The sequence below is a fragment of the Paracoccidioides lutzii genome (genome assembly GCF_000150705.2).
Source record: "Paracoccidioides lutzii Pb01 unplaced genomic scaffold supercont2.15, whole genome shotgun sequence".
NCBI lineage: Eukaryota > Fungi > Ascomycota > Eurotiomycetes > Onygenales > Ajellomycetaceae > Paracoccidioides > Paracoccidioides lutzii.
In genome coordinates this window covers 606,613-623,671 of record NW_015440961.1, presented here as the reverse complement: position 1 = coordinate 623,671, position 17,059 = coordinate 606,613, and the positions used below count along the sequence as shown (strand labels likewise).

At 45.8% G+C, this 17,059-nt stretch overlaps 5 protein-coding genes across 5 annotated transcripts; 2 read left to right on the top strand and 3 right to left on the bottom strand.

Moving 5' to 3' along the window:
• Positions 1-22: 22 nt before the first annotated feature.
• On the top strand, positions 23-2,134 carry PAAG_05711 (splicing factor U2AF 50 kDa subunit; the record flags this gene model as incomplete). Its single annotated transcript, XM_002792380.1, has 7 exons — positions 23-50; positions 118-143; positions 236-761; positions 823-1,445; positions 1,497-1,758; positions 1,835-2,046; positions 2,108-2,134. 7 exons carry the CDS (start codon positions 23-25, stop codon positions 2,132-2,134), a joined length of 1,704 nt encoding a protein of 567 aa, XP_002792426.1.
• Positions 2,135-5,456: 3,322 nt separating this feature from the next.
• Positions 5,457-7,322, bottom strand: PAAG_05708 (hypothetical protein; the record flags this gene model as incomplete). Its single annotated transcript, XM_015845658.1, has 5 exons — positions 5,457-6,538; positions 6,615-6,753; positions 6,840-6,994; positions 7,059-7,157; positions 7,244-7,322. The coding sequence occupies 5 exons, from the start codon at positions 7,320-7,322 to the stop codon at positions 5,457-5,459; spliced, it is 1,554 nt and encodes a 517-aa protein (XP_015699884.1).
• A 792-nt stretch (positions 7,323-8,114) lies between these two features.
• PAAG_12084 (hypothetical protein) lies at positions 8,115-8,306 on the top strand (the record flags this gene model as incomplete). Its single annotated transcript, XM_015847621.1, has 1 exon — positions 8,115-8,306. One exon carries the CDS (start codon positions 8,115-8,117, stop codon positions 8,304-8,306), a length of 192 nt encoding a protein of 63 aa, XP_015702771.1.
• Positions 8,307-11,713: 3,407 nt separating this feature from the next.
• On the bottom strand, positions 11,714-11,947 carry PAAG_05707 (hypothetical protein; the record flags this gene model as incomplete). Its single annotated transcript, XM_002792376.2, has 1 exon — positions 11,714-11,947. One exon carries the CDS (start codon positions 11,945-11,947, stop codon positions 11,714-11,716), a length of 234 nt encoding a protein of 77 aa, XP_002792422.2.
• Positions 11,948-14,004: 2,057 nt separating this feature from the next.
• PAAG_05706 (hypothetical protein) lies at positions 14,005-14,290 on the bottom strand (the record flags this gene model as incomplete). The annotated part of the gene is made up of 2 exons (XM_002792375.2): positions 14,005-14,137; positions 14,205-14,290. The coding sequence occupies 2 exons, from the start codon at positions 14,288-14,290 to the stop codon at positions 14,005-14,007; spliced, it is 219 nt and encodes a 72-aa protein (XP_002792421.2).
• Between the last annotated feature and the right edge of the window lie 2,769 nt (positions 14,291-17,059).

The following is a 17,059-nucleotide window of genomic DNA, read 5'->3' as shown; positions in this document are numbered from 1 at the left end:
CATCCAACAGCTGAGTGGCAGGATGAACGGCGAGAGTCATTCCTCCAGAGGTAAGGATAGAAGAGCCCTCAAACTGATCCCTGAATGAGCTCATTACTGACACATGGTGTTTTTCAGATCCGGGGCGGTCGAAGGACTTCTACGTATGTTGCTACTCTTTTCCGCTCTTCCCGGTGTCTGAAAATCTCATACGTCTCTCTTTCGCTTATTTTTTACTTATACTTTATGATTTTAGGGAGCTGGTCGCTCTGACCGAGAAGAGCGAAGGGATCGTGGAGACCGCAGTAGCCGTGGCGATCGCAGTGACAGACGGGAGAGAGAAAGAAGAAGGTCAAGATCACCTCACCACGGTTCAAGGTCAGGGCGGCGCGAACAAGAGACAGACCTGTATTCTTCTAGTCGTGACTATCGCGCCAGAGAGCGGGAGGATAGATATTCAGGCCGGCGAGAGGAGAGAGAATGGGATAGAGATAGAAGTGATAGGCGACGTGATCATAGGAAAGATGACGACGATAGACCTTCCCGACGCGAGAGAGATATACCGGACGAAAGATCCCGGGGAGGCAGAGGTAGAGAGCGCGATGCATTCGGTGGTGGCAGGGACCGAAAGAGGAGTGCAAGTCCACCACCTAAAAAGAGAGAACCCACACCAGACTTGACGGACGTTGTTCCTATCCTCGAACGGAAGCGCCGACTTACTCAATGGGATATCAAACCCCCTGGTTATGAGCATGTAACAGCGGAACAGGCAAAGCTCTCCGGTGAGTCAAAATGTATATCGTATCCATGCGCAACTGAGTTTTACCTAACCTCTTCATATAGGCATGTTCCCTCTCCCTGGCGCACCCCGCCAACAGGCAGTGGATCCGAGCCGTCTACAAGCTTTCATGAACCAACCTGTTCCTGGAATATCGACTAATACCGTTCTCAGGCCTTCAAACTCTCGCCAGGCGAAGCGACTTTTCGTTCATAATATACCGCCATCAGCAACGGAGGAGAGCTTGGTGCAGTTCTTTAACCTTCAGTTGAATGGTCTCAATGTTATCAAAGGGGTCGATCCGTGTGTGTCCGCTCAACTATCAAAAGACAGAAGTTTTGGTTTACTTGAGTTTAAAAGTTCTGCTGATGCTACCGTTGCGCTGGCATTTGATGGTATCACTATGGAGGACACTGGTGACATGGATACATCAAATGGAGAGGCAAATGGGTCTAATCAAGGGCTATCGTTACGTCGACCGAAGGACTACATTCTTCCAGTTGGAGGCGAAGAAGAGCCTCACCGGGAGGGTGTTGTTTCCAACGTTGTTCCTGATACACCAAACAAGATATGTGTTTCGAATATCCCTCCATTTATTGAGGAAGAGCCGGTCACCATGCTACTCGTTTCCTTTGGGGAGCTCAAGTCGTTCGTTCTTGTTAAAGATAGTGAGACGGGTGAATCTCGGGTAAGTGACCCGTTTTACCCCTTGCAACATTGACACTGACTTTATCTACAGGGCATTGCATTCTGCGAGTATCTTGACCCGATGTCGACAGACATCGCGGTTGAGAATCTAAATGGCATGGAACTCGGCAACAAGAGGCTAAAAGTGGTTCGTGCAAGTATCGGAACCATCCAGGCTACTGGGCTTGATATGGGCATTAATGCCATGTCCATGTATGCCAAAACAACCTCGCAAGACATTGAAGCTGGCCGTGTGCTTCAATTGCTAAACATGGTAACTACTGACGAGCTACTGGATAATGACGATTACGAAGGTGTGCAGGCCCCGTGTTTTGTTCTATTCAATAATCCCCCCGTTCGATTATCTCTAATAATACGTACTGCATATAGAAATCTGCGATGACGTTCGTGATGAATGCTCAAAATATGGACAAGTTGTCGAACTCAAAGTTCCGAGGCCGACTGGGAACAACAAACAATCTGCAGGTGTTGGGAAAATCTATGTCAAATTTGATAATAGCGAATCGGCCTCGAAGGCGCTCAAAGCCCTTGCAGGGAGGAAATTCCAGGATCGTACCGTTGTTACGACATACTTCTCAGAGGTAACTTCTTTCCCCTTATCCCAACAGAATTCAAGGAGGCAGAGAGTCTAATGTTACACAGGAAAATTTCGAAGTCAACGCATGGTAATCGATACAGCCGGCGCAAAAATTTGAAAGCTTTGACTGTCATTTGAATGAAAACAAGTCTAGCAAACACGTGGCTGCAGCCCAAGAGATGGATCTATTTTAAACCTCTCTCCCAAACGGCACTTTCCCCCCATATTCCCTGTTCACCTGCTTTGGTTTCTCTTATCACTTTTGGCCGAAACATTGGGCAATTCAAATTCCACTGTATCATAGCAGAATATTGTAAGATTCTCCTTTTAATCTCTTTTTCAATGAAGTATCGCGGGTTGAATGGATGACCATGGCGAAAAAAATGTGATGTGTTTTCTTCAAAAATTACTTTACTACTTCTTTTCTTGCTCTTTATTTCACGCCAGTTTGATTTTCCTATTTCGCTCCAAATAAACCAAAATGTCCAACTTTGACTATATAAGGCCTGCTCTAACCGGCTAAGCCCTTGATTGAATCTAATGAGCTTTGGAAGAGATCAACTAGCTTACAATTGTACCGTACCTTGTTTTGTTCGCTCCAGAAGATGGGGGTTAACCCTCAGCTGAATGGTTTGCATGGTCGACGGTGTACTCGTAGATCAGCGGCAAGAAACCATCCTCCGTGGCCTACTTTTGCCTTTGTCATATCCTCCAACTTGATCGGAAGAAGAAAAAGAAAAAAAAAGAAAACCAACCAGATTGAATTAATTAATCACCTAACCAAGAGATATATATATATAAAAAGGCAATCAATGATGTGAGTTTTCACTTATACAAAAATTCAGCAGCGTATGGCCAAGGTGTAAAACTTAAGATATACAGTGGACAAGGGCTACCCGAGCGGGACTGCAAATCTGAACTCTCGAGAATCCTTGGATCCCCATATCTTGGGTACGAAAACAGTTCTTCAACGACAATGTGCAATCTTGGATTCCAAATCCAGGGAACGCTCTTCCTTGATTGTCGAACTCATATTGACAATGCTATTATCACTGGCAGACCGAAGACATTTTCGAGGCTCCACCAGCACCACACTCAAGATAGACGTGCTGAGCGCGAGGGGAGAATATGAGAGGGGGGCGGGCCACCCCAGCAATCACGCCTGAAAGCAAAATTCTTGAATTTATTGCAAAAAATCAATATCTGTGCCAGCGGTTCTGTCCTGTCTGTGTGTTCGACAGCCCGCTGATAGCTGCCCCAGACCGTTCCCAGTTCAGCATTGGGCAAGCTAAGGACGTCTTCTTTATTCATGCCAGCTGGCCATGAATTGTTCAGGATAGCACGACTACAATGGCTGTTCCCAAATGCACGGACTTAATGATTGCTTACCATGTAACTAATTATTATCCTGCTAGCTCTTATCCTCTGCCTTGCCAAAGCGCCGACCTTCCTCGGTATTATTAACCTATAACTGAAGAAAATCGGGGACGAGAGGAGCAGAAATGCATGTGGAATATGTACTGCTTTTTATACCTTAAAGGACCTGAGAGCTTTTTGCGCCCCTCCGCTGAGGCTGCTACCTCCAGGCAAGAGGAATTGCACAACGTCGTCGGAAACATTACATGTGCGATATATGTATTTGGATGAGGTTTTTGTGGGCTCGAGTCTGCGTCAAAATTAGCATCGGGAATCTGGCCCTTGACAAAACACATGCCCAGCACCGAGAATGTTCGAGATCAGAGAGTTTGGATGAAATGACCCAGGTTCTGCCTAGTTGGGATATGGTCTTCCTCTTGTTAAATACGGGCTGAGCAGGCCAAAACGTCTAGAAAGATTAGTTTTCTAGTCCTACCCATGTGCTTAAGAAAATAGCTTCTAGATGGTTGGGAGTTTGTACATATTCATCCCCTGTGAGCACAGATCCGTAGTAGGGGAATCCCTGTGTTGGTTGCATCGGCCCGCGATTCCCCTTAACTCCTACCCATGCTAGGATGCATGCGCCAGATGAGATTTCATGCCCATGGAAAGCTGTGGGATGGAGCGGTTGGACGTGTAATGGACAGCTATATTCCCTAATGTACAAAACATGCCGAGCATTCCTGGATCCAGCGAACTCTTTCTCTCTTTGACCAAAAAGCGGTTTTCCTGGACAATGCAGCCCTAGGTCTGTTCCTGTTGGTTGAAGCTTTTCTCCGCTGAAAGGCCTGAAGGGTTGAAATGCACGGGGTGAATGTTTTGAAAAGGGTTACGATGCCTACGTGCAACTTTAACTGTTGCATAGGGGTAAATATGGGAAAAAGTTTTCTCGTGTCGTGCAATTAACATGTTGATATTTAACGAAACTGGCTGGCTCCAAGGGAGATGTCCCTGGCATCAGGTCAACTTTGCAACACATTCCGTTCCAAAGACAACACCCAATTGAAAGACCAGGAAAATACGGGAATTGCTCTTGGTTTTCTGGATTGTAAAGAATCAGACTATACGAGGAAATGCTCCGTGTTGTCCCATCGCCTAACCTGATACATAGACCAGAATCCTAGGCCCAGGGATTATGACCTAGAACCATCCAACGAATGTTTTTTCCAATTCTACTCGAAATCACAAACCGATAATTATTCCAATAGTTAAGCATGAAAGCGTGAATTACTATGGTTGGTATCGATCTCCCAGACAAGATTCTTCAAAGCACACACAGTAGTTAACCCCAGGGCTCTCTCCAATTTGGATTGTTACATGGCCACGGTCTGTGTGTAGGGAACAACGATAACAGAAAGGCAAGAAATTAACGCCACCAGATACCCCATCCAAGAAAACATATTAAGCAAAGTCGAGCGCGGATAAGAGGTAAAAATGAAATCCCTACGCTGCCACACGCCATGCTTGATCCCAGAAAGACACCATAAAAAATATATAAAAAAAAAAGAGGCATTATTCCGGCGTTTTAATACACCATGGGGAACACAAAAACTCGAATGCGTTTTCCACTTTTCCCTTCTGGCCATCTTTCCATAGGCCGAATTTATAAAACGAATCATGGGGCTCCGCAAAATATAGGAATGGCCAAAGACATACAAGTACACGTTTAACAGGAAATGGGCACAATGGAAACTCCGAAAGGGTGTGAACAAATAAACGAATTTAGGAGGGAGAGATACCCTACCGAGAGTCTGAAAGGCATTAAGCTCTGCATTAGCGTATCGCGTACACAACAGAAGGAAAGGTACCATGGTTCAACGCTGGCCACAAATCCAGTCTTAGAGGCGTAAGGGAAAAATGGCCCGGAAGCGAAAGTATATGCTATGAAATCGGAGGCGCAAGCCGATTGGCCGAATGAATAGATATAAAAAGTTTGTACAACGAAAAAGGTTTGGTTTTTTTTTTTTTTTTTTTTTTTTTTTTTCAAAAGAGGAATTGTCACGGGTCGGTTTCGTCATACCAGTATGGTCCTCCGGGCCCGCTCCGAGCAAACGATGACTGCGGATTCCAATCTTGACTGTTCGTGTAGCGGTGGTGCTGATTATTATGGGAAGCACTCGGGGGACGAGGTGTGGAAAAGCTAAGTGCAGGACTGGTATATTTGATTTCGCGAGTATAAGCTTCTGAATCGACTTTTCCATTGGAAAATCGAAGAGTGGACATCGAGAGATGCGAAGGGCTTGAAGATAGTAGAAGGTCAGGCGTCTTGACCTCTTCTTTTCGGGATGGGTTTATCATCTCATAGGCTCGGCTGGAAGCGCCACCACGAGCATCCGCGGACACGAATTCTCCGCTGCGCATCGTCTTTCGTTTGATGAGGTCTATCCAGCCAAGAAACATGGAGTATCGACCAAGGAAGAGAAGGGTCCATAGTCCACTTAGGGCTAAAAGAACCAAGACGGCAAAGATGGACGCCTCATTGGGGCCTAGATGTGAGGCTCTTGGTGCGCACAATTTTTTATTCCCATGGGAAAATACAAGGCAGAATACCCAGTGTTTGGAGTTTTCCGCCAGCTCCGGTGTCCGTCTGACACTGTTATCCAGGGATAGGAATATGACAGTGAAGAAAATCACGTTCACGATAATTGTAAGCACAACGGCAATTCCTCTCCATTGCAACTGGATAACCCTTTTCACACGACGGTACGCTTGGCGTGCTGAGAGCGTCCGCACACTGCTGGGGTGGGACGATGGAAGAACAGAACTGTTATCCGTGGTAGGGTTGTTGTCAAGAAGTGATCTGACGTAGACGTGGATGCAATATGCTAACGTCACGAACTGGATCACCAGCGCTGCAGCAGCTAGGGCCATTAATGGGCCCCAGAAATCCGCTAAGCTATTGTCATGATTAATATGGCATATGCTACCAAATCGATATGACGTCCCTGTTATGGCTAACCCAAGAGCCAATCCAATCGCCGGTATTATCCAACCTAATGTCAACGTCGTATAAAAGAACTTATTCCCAGGAACAACATCCCAACATATCTGCAGGTGTAGTGATAAGGCGCGACAGAAACCTTTGGCACAAGGTTAGCATGGCGAGCATGATATATTTGGAATAATACACAGAGCGTAAAAGAATTGAGACCATACTCCATACGATGACGGCCCAGCCACCAAATATAATAAATGCGCCTGAAAAGGAACACGCTAGATCCGACTTCATATCGTTAGGGGTAATCTCGTTAAAGCATTCGTCTGGTTTAGCGATCAACGGGACAATAAATGAGAGCTGTTCAAACGCGAGTCAACCGGATGCCTACTCGGACCAAATATGAAAATGATTTTGAAAGGGTACAGAAATGAGTGACCAAATACCTCCATAAATATAATCCCGATCACGAAACAGACACTCAGATAATGGCGGTGCGTCCATTTCACGGGCAAAACCGCAAAGCTGAGCAACAGAAGACAGTTTAAGGAGAATATTACAACTGCAATCCAATTCGCAACTTCCATTTTCTTCAAAAACTCTTTCGCGTTATGTTAGTTTAACATCAAGTTCGAATCAGCGGGGGAGAGGAGGCATGTCAATACCATCAGTGTACCTCCAGCCTGCATGCGGGCATGGGAGACAACAAGAGATATTCCCTTGTAAACCAACGGGGATTTTCTCGCACCATCTGCCGGTCACAACTGTGAATGTATAGTTTTAGCACAGGCACCTCAAGGGAACAGTGGTTATATCAAATGAGAACACACAAAATTGAAAACTGACTCACATCCGCCACTGGATGGGAAGAGGTCTTCCTGCATGAACGGGACCGGACAGAGCCCATATTTATCTGAGGGGTTGACCATGTCTGCGGTCGTCTAATTGAAGGTGGTGGTTTCGTTCCTTCGGTTTTATCGATCCCTAAAGGACGTATAGAACAATGTCATATCCTCCTGGAACACATCGGATGTGACCGCTGTGGATATATGATCGATATATGTCAGCCGTATTCTCAACCTTTACCCCCTGAAAGCGATAGTTATTTATTATATCCCGGACGTAAGGAGCGGCGGGTACGTAGAAACGAATGCTCTGATATATATAGAGTTGCGGTAGACCAGCAACGAGAGCTGTTTCTATTGAAGAAAGGGATGAAGAACATGTAAAATCTACTTCATAAGGAAATGAAGTGTGGAGTATACGCCTCACTAAACTAAGAGAAGGAGTTCCATCAAGGTTCCAAAAATTATCACCAGCGGGGAATTGTCAATATATTAGGAGAATCCAGGAGTGACTACACAATGTATTGAAAAATGCAATTGGCAGACGATATTAGCCAAAAGGAATATTACCAGGATTGCTCTTTTGACACCAAGCTCGCACATTCGCTAAGAAGGAGAGCAAAAAGCATTTGAAATGGGCCCCTAGTGTTACTCTCCAGCGGGGTTCCAACATACCCAGAGCACCCGAGCACAAGGGACAAGAGGACAGAATGGAAGGCTGTGGGTAATCGATAGAGTGGGACAATCTCTCGGGGGTACCCCAATTCTACGATGTGGTAGGCATGAGCACGATGGATGAGAAGTTCCACCAAGCATGGTGTCTCACCTATCAGGATCAAATGCGACCAACCTCTAGAAGAGTCCCCTGTCCGCGGCATGCTCGACATCCTTGCGCTTCCAGGCACAGCAGGCAAATCCAGATGTCCCGCACGGTCTACAGAGATTCTGCACACGTTATTTGTCGACACCAGGGCGTTCCGAGGTGCCTCGATGTGGGCGGATAAGCATTCGAACCCATCGACTGGGCCTCAGGAGGCTGCGCCAAGACCATCGGCCCAGGGGTTATGATTGGCAACGTAGGAACTTACATCTTCCCTACACCTGACTCGCAGAGGGCGTAGCGTGTCGCCAGAGAGCAGGGTAGAAAATGTCAGAAGAGATGTTCTAGGATGCGTCAGCTATTTATCATGGGCTAGTGAGGCGGCGGGGTCTGAATTTATTTTTAAAGTAGTAAGTAGTTGGAGGTTTGAAAAGGCGCAGAGAGCAGAGTTGGGTTCGCCAAGAGGCGGGCAACGCCATCGACTGAGAGGCTACCGAAGATCGTTGGGAAGAAGGATTCCAAGCAAATGATAACGAGGATAACCCCCAGCACGAAGTTGCTAGGCTAGAGCAGACTCCGTACAAGCCCGTGTAGTTGTTGCGGCGGCGCCCTTATGGGAATCCCCGGAGCAGAGCAGACGACCAGGTGGGGACAAGGGAAAGTCCATGTCCTAGGCGTTTTTCTCGATTGGCGATACCGGCAGCGTGTAGCTTTAAGCGACAAGCAGGACACAGTATCAGCAACAGCCCTCCTAGACATCAATCAGCAGTCGTCGTAGGAAACGGCGTCGTACACCAAAGGTCCAACGAAGTTCCCTGCCTTCCATCCAAGGATGTTAGTTACCGGGCACTTGCTGATGAATCCCACGGGCGAGCAAATATGGAGCACGGCTTCGAGGTGGAATGGTTGGTATTAGGGGACCTATTAAACTAAATCCCTCCTGCTTGCTTATTTACCCTGTTATCCCCTTGCCAATTAATTTAAAAAAAATAAAAAATAAAAAATAACGTTGGAATAACCGGCTACCATAGGGGTCTGTGGCGGTGCACTGAAGGGAAGCGGAGAAGTCGCTCTTGAATTCCCAAGGAGGTTGGCCAACCAGTTAAGCTGGAGGAGGCTCTGAAGAGCCCTGGAGAGGACGGACGGTGCGAGCAAAGCAAAACACACCGCGGTCCCGCAGGCCAAAGGACCCGTTTCATGCCTGCTGGACAAACTACTTTATTCCTGCAGCATTCTTCATCTTCATCCCGCCTGACGATATGCTAGATATTAATACGGCGCTACTTCGAGTGTGTTAGGTGTTGCGCAGTACACATTCGCCCGCTTGAACAAGCACTATCGAAATTCTTCTATCCTTCGACTGGACGGTAACCCGTTATGAATTGTAGTTACGTGGGAATCGAGCAAGCAGGCGGACTGGGTGAGCCCGAAGCTGAGGTGGAGATGTATGTGAAATACGTGCTCGCTGACTGGTTACCCCTCCTGTTCTTCCGCCGCGAGTAGATGGCAGCCAAAGGAGGAGGCTGGTTTCGCCTTCAGGAATCGGCTTATTTATCGCATGCACAATAACAGCTTTCCGCCACAGGGTTGGCTGATAATAATGACATTAATTCTCCATTTACTTTGTTTGCCCATTGACATGTCTTTGTGGACTTTGTGTTAGCTAACTGGCTAAAAACTCTCTGATACTTCCCCCTCCTTTTCCCTCTTCCCGTTTCTGCAACACAACCACGAGTATTCCGATTCAACTCTCATCACATGGGTATTATCCTCGACAAACAAATTGTTGTTCTCAGCCTTGAAACGCGTGGGAAGACAATTGACCGGTAATATTGCTAAAAAAAAATAACGCCCTAATCTTGACAAGAAAGCGTGGTGTCTAGCAATAAAGATGCAATAAGATGCAATTATAAATATGGCCGAAATGACAAGAATTCGGAGAAAACAACCATAATGTCAGCGGGCAGGGGATAAGATCTGGGATCGAGCTCTCCAGTTCCAAAGACCTTGCCTGTTTAGTGGAAACACTCATGAACGGAGATAATCAATGCCGCTATAATTTCCGAGTGCGTTGTTCGTCAAATGACTTATTTGGATAAAATCTGACATATTAACTGCCAGAAAAGAAACCTCTGGGTTGTCCAAAATCATTCAATCACATGGCGCGTGGCCTTCCGGGAATTGACAGCGACATGCATGGGTCTGCCGAGTACGGAGTAGATCCACCAGTACAACCAAGCTCGACTTCCGAAATGCCCTCAGACGGGAATATTTGGGTGTCTCAAAAGGGATAACTATGGGTTCCACGACTTCACATCTCAGTAAGAATATAATGTGAAAATGTGAAAGAAGCTCATCCCTTTCTCCCGCATCAATTGACCCCAAAAACAGGAGGAAAAGAAGCATTTGAATCCTGGAGGATGACGGGGGAGATAGATAGAAAGCCGTTCCATGGCTCTGGGAAAACGGCTGCAACCCAAATCCTGAAGTCCCTACGTACGAACCTGTTTTCTCCGTAGGAATCACACAAATATCACGGAGGTGTTCTTAAGTATGGAAATCGAAAAGGGTTGTTTACGGGCGGACACGGGGACGGGGAGATCGATCTGGATCTGCAAGTGTGTTTCGCGCCGGCTCTGGACGACGTGCCATTCTTGTTATTTCAACATTAATGTTACGGTCAAGGAATTTTTATACCATCTATCTTGTGACTCTCCATTCGTAGTTCGGCATCAGAAACTGAGGAGCAAAAACAGTGGCTGTATATAGTCTGACAGGAGTGAGATCCTCATAGTTACTTCACATCACTGCCAAAAGCGGTACCGGAAATATGAGACTCTGATACGGGATAGAGGTGGAAGAAGATCAGACTTTCTTCCCGCCCCTCAAGAAACCTCTGGATACCTTGCCCCTCATCTCCTCTCTGGACTTTTCCCCAGAAATGTTAGTTTCGGCAAAAATATGGTGACGGCTGTCCCCATGTGAAACTCTCCATAAACACTACCTTCTTCTGAAGCGTTCTCGAAACCGAGGAACAGAAACTGCTTATTTTTTTTTATTATATTTTATTATATTATATTATATTTTATTTTATTTTCATAACTAAGCAGCATATTCCATTGCAAAACAAATCTGCTATGTCAACAATGAAAGGCCAGCCTTCAAGTTTGCGCTTAATTTCCCCATTTGCAACATTTCACCATCCTTGTAGTTATCGCTTATTATTTGCTGCTGGCATTACTCAGCTCCTCGCGATATCCACATTTAATGAAGACCATGTGTTTGACACTCCATGGGTCTCCCAATCAATAATTGCATAACTTCTTGTTGATTGTAATCAGGCTTAACTGGTTAATATTTGATGGCTGGAAGGGTGAGTGAAACGCATGGTGAGTGCTTGAGTGAGAACAAGCAGCTAACAAGGGGCTGAGATGTTATTTCCAAGTCAGTTAAAGCCAGCCCAGTTACATAGATAACTAATGCTGATAACTACTTCAGATGAGCATGCAAAAGTTGAGCCGGCAACCCAAAATCATGTGCCTCCCTGGCAAAGAATCAACCCCCAGTTCTCCACAAGACTTGCTGTAAGTGATAGTTGAAGTTTAAAAAAATCATATATATATATATATATATATAATAAATCCACACGCCTGACCTAACATCCCATAGCAGGGGTGTAATAATCCCACGGATCCCAGGTGTTTGCATATTGATGCAGCATCATTGGCAGATACTTCGTCGACGGTTCCTCATAACATACTCGTAGTGTACTGCGCGTTGCGGGCCTCGCAATACTCAAGGCAGCCAGCCCAATCAACAATTGCCAGAACACGATATGGCTGATGGCATGTAACCATGATGTTGCTGCGGTGATTGATGGCACAGCCATCGGGAAGGCTATGGCGAAAACGTTCGATTGGCACTGAATATGGATCAGGCATTTGTCTTCGCGGGAGAAATGTGAACCAGTTGTGGTAAACTAGGACTGTTGTGAATGGCCCTGCGTTTGACATATAGTTTATGTAGAATGCTCTATCATAGAGGTGTTGACGAGGCAACGTTCCCATTCCCTGAAGGCGGAGATGGAATTAATAGGCATGGTGAAAGATGCTGTAGAAGTGAAGATGCTCGCACCAATGATTTTGTCCAACGGATCATGTTCGACTTGGCGGAGTCTAACACAAAATATTGTTCAGAGTTCTTCACAGATCGAGCGCCGATCAGCAGGAGTAAATGCTTCCTATAACTATTTGCTCCAGACTTTGACTTTGCATATCTTCCATGTAGATGTGCGCCATCCGTATACCTCAGGAACAGGGATGTCGCCTTGGAGAGCCCAACGGATGGCATATAGACACTGAGCACTGAAAACTCTGTCATAGCTTTTGCCACTCAACAAACAGATCTCTATCTTGAAAAGGAACAGGTGGCGGTCTCATATAAGGTGGGATAAAATTGAAGTACTTTCTTAGATCCGGATCGACTCCTGCGCGATGCTGAACTTCGAATTGCGCTCGAACTTCCCTCGGTGAGGGGAAAAATGACAAGTCCTTGTCATCCAAGTTGGACAGCTAGGGAATCATGGACGGCGCCAACAGGACGTGTTGTTAATTAATTGCACATCATTTGTTGGGAGAATTGAAGAATGTATCCAGTTGTGTAGACAATTGACAGTTGATCTCCTGCAAAACACCGGCACTGGTCAGCGGCAGGTCCGGAGAACTATAATCTGATTGAACTCCTTAATGTTACAAAGGGATATGGGCTGTACAGTGCAAGGCTACTTTATAGAAAAGGAAAACGTGTCAGTGCGAGCAAGGCTCTTTGCCACAGCATTTGTCATTTTGAAGCTTTGCTCATGAGTTTCTCTCTGTGTATGCAGAGGAAGTCCTTGATTTCTATGACTGCCTTAAGTCACCTTCAGCCGTCATGTAGTTATGCTATACTAACTCGAGCTACTCAAAGGAAAACATTCCAAGCAAAAATTTTTCCAGTGATTAAAACTTCCCCTTCGACATATTTTCTAATTCTATGGAACAGGGATGCTGAATATAGAATGGGGAATGCGGACCGTATTAAGGAGTTTCGGTTTAGGCCGGTCTCAATCATATCCCATGCCTGGGTGGTTTTCTATCCCTCGGTGCTAGTTACAGAAGACAACCCTTGTGTTCAAAAGGCCAAAAGCCAGTAAGCTGGAACAATCTATGCCAAAAGGGAGTGGGAGGAATCTAAGAGCGGAATTCAAACCAATGTTTTTAAAAAAGACTGAGATACACGTATTGTTATTGTCCCCCGAGTGAGCAACATGCTAACCCTGTTACGCCTAAGAAGAACGCCTCCCCCAACTCTTGCATCTGCATGGCGTTTGCATATTGGAGAACAACCTTGCATAAAGGTTTTAAACAAGGATGCGTGTACAGCTGAAAAGTTCCTGCATATCCGCCACTTCAACGCCGGGAATCGGTTGTCTGTCCAACAGCAGCGGTTGGATCAAAAGGCAAACCCCCCCCCCCCCCCCTTTGCTTGAAGAAACGTACTCGTACACCTGTCAGCGACGATGGTGAGAATTATCACTGACTTTGTTTTTCGATCTCCCGCTGGGAACCTGGTTTCATGGTGCATGGCAAGGCCCATACAAGAATATCCATGTCAAAGTTTGTCGCATTTTGATAAGCTAAATGCAATGCTCTAGGTTGCCGCCGTCTTCTTAACCGGAGCGATTTTGTTCAAGTGCTTGTTGATATTGAGATTTGCCACCAGGTTGCCATCGAAAATCGGGGGCTGCAGCTCCATTCTTCGTAATCTTCAGACAAAGAGGCGCAAAAGTGAGGAAGCTAAACTCTTCAAAAGACAACCAATCCCTCTTTATCCGCTAATAAATCAAATAGAATCTTCCTTGCAGGCAGAATTGTTTTGGTTGGGGAATATCCTGAGCTGCTAAAAAGATCACCATTTGAGAACAATCGCCATAGGCTGGCTTGCCATCCGGCACCACCCAATCAACAAAAGCTGTTTCCACGATTTGTTGATGAAGCTCCGAATTGGCTCCTGGGGCTTCGTTGGTGCGCTGACACAGTGGCTATAACTAATGGTGCAAGCTAGCGCTCGCTGATTCAATTGGATAATGTCAGAGTCGGTAAACGCACGGTAGTCCCGTCAGACCCGCCGAGTTTGACGGATGGTTAATTGCCATCTTCAACGGTTGTTTTTCCTGACGAAGCGCATTTAGCATTGCGGGGTTGAAACTAGACTCATTCATGAGGAAAGGCGATTGACTGGAACGGAATCATTTGTTTTTCAAAATAGTTAAGTTATTCTAGTCTTCCGCTTTAATCTTCCTGCTCATTTCCACTACTTCCAATAATCGCATGTTTGCAACTGGAGTCCCATACTGAGCTGAAGTGGGGCTTAACTATCGAGCAAACTATCTTATCAGTCCAGTAAGTAAGTTAACTAGTTATCCAATGTCGTCATTCAAATAGGTGAATCTCCGTTAGGTAAAGGAGGCGGTGTATGTCCTTCTCTCCGCTTTGACATGGCCGTGTACTATAGCTACCCAAGTACTTACTGACATGGCAAGTTAACTGTGTGATTATTTATTCTTAGCCTAGCTTGCCTCCGTTTGGACATGCAGAAATATAAACGGGGTCGCCGGTCTTAACCTTCCTACAATCAAACGCAAGTTGGTAAAATGGCTCCTTAGCCCGCATCGCTGACCTGCCCTCCTATTAACCTGCACACCGGCATGTGCCCAGAGTGTGACGGCTTCTTGTACCTGGGAGATCTACATTACACCTGAATGCATTACTCCTGAATAAGGAGCAATTGCAGAGGGGCGATCAGTTGCAATTATACTTTCTTTCCGTTACATCACATAGCGTGGTGCGGTGAATGGTTGGGGATACCAGTCCAACTCAGGGGCATCTGGTACTGCTGCTATATTAAAATACATGCCTCTGCAGGTTCATATCGCAATTTTGAGGTTTGTTTCTCAATTCGGTTATCAATTCCATAGCTTCTGACGCGTTAATCAATCCTGGATAACCAGCATCGGTTGGTGTAGTTTAGAGAGAGAAGAAATTGACAGACAAGAAAGTTCCAATTTCAGGAGAGCATACCCGGTCAAAAGTTTAATGCTGGACAGGCGGTAAGGTGGTCCAGGGGGGTTGCTGCACAGCGCTTCCGGGACCGATCGATATACATTTAGCTCCGGTTCGCAAGTCTAAAAGCCCCCTGATTGCCTCGTGACCCATGTGGACGACGGAGTAGCCGGGGGTGAACAGATCGCGATGCCCCGTGTCTCGTGGGGAAGCGGCTAGCTGCGTATGTCCTTTTGGGAACAGAGGGCGTGGCATGCTTATTGCACATGAACATATGCACAGACATATGGAAACGAGTTCATGCATGTATTGTATGTATCTCGATGTCGAGTGCGGTTGAAAGAGGGAAGATTCAATATTTGCATTTTTATACCTCCTCTGTTGAGCTCTTTTGTTGCCGGAAGCGTCAGTGGGGATAACCTCACAACATCACCACAAAGGAGTTCATTCAGTAGTACTAGGTATTAGGCCAACAGACCAATGTGAGTTCTGAAAGATGTATTAATTATCTGTCTTGTACGATGGAAAAGATTGTTAGGTATTTCAGCACGTGTATTTCGTGCTTGTGAGTGGGAAAACATCATGATCCAGATGTTGCTAGTAGAGTCAACATTTCAGTTGACGACCGGATCCGTTGGATAGATAGTTTGTATTGTATATAACAACAAAGGGCAAAAGAAAATATTGATTGAGCCTCCTGCAGCGAGATTGATGATCTAGCATTCCAAGGCTAGCTTATCATGGCTGTATATTGTATCGTCTGGGATTTCAATATTGACCCAGTCTCACAGACCATCCCCATCCCCCATCCCACGGTATGATATGTCTTCCTTAGCCATATGTGTTTCAAGATAATAAAGAGCAAGTGACCTAACAAGGCACATGGACAGGCAATCCAGATACAGACTCCAGTCACCTAATTCGGTCCGTCGATGCCGGCTATGCCGACACAAACCCGTGTGCAACATGGCCCGTGCTACCATCCCGAGAGGTTACGGCATTATAGTGGGAAGATGTGTACCGATTTTCGGCAAGCCGCATGCAACTTACAGATTCGATGCCAGGGACAGGGCAAAGAAGCCAGCGGGCCGCGCACCATCATACATACCAAAAGGAGGGAAAGGCTGTAGGAATTGAAGATGAAACGGAACGATGCCATCAACAAGACAGAAACATCCACATGGATGATAGATGTGATTCTAGGGACGGAGAGTAAATTGGATACCGGAAGATAGCCCGGCACTGGTGCCCCCATGTGGGTAAGCCCAGCATGGTTATGAAGACAGCTCGAGATAACATCAAAGCGCTTGGGGAAATCTACAGGAAATGAACATGATCGTATCAATTGAGCCCCTGGGCTGCTGAATTCCAGCTGGCAGTACGTCACCAGGGTATTGAGGAATACCTGTGCCAAAACAATTGAACATGAAAAAAAGGTAAAATCCTCCGTATCATATTTAGCCACCGCCCTTCTACTACAGTCAGATGTCCTAGTTTGGTCATGTTTTCTCCACTGAATTCAGAGTGATGTATTTCGTACCACAACAGAAGCACACTGCAGCATGTACCCACTCACTGAGGATTACCAATTGCATGTTATGGAATATGGATAGGAAAAGGATATCACAACGGTTATACGCATCAGATATATGGTGAAAAGATAGTTGTTGATGTAAAGGATGGTTTACTATTCCCAGAAAGATAATGATCAAAATGGAGAAACAGGAGGGTTCTGTAACCCTACGGAGGAAAAAGGATATTTGAGGGAAAAAAAAAAAAAAAAAAGAATTGTGCATCATAACCATGCTTTTAGTAGCTCCAGATATAACATTCTTTCTTCCCATTCAATGGTCTGTTTTCCAAAACAGGTAAATGTTTCACCCATTTAAACATTGTCTATA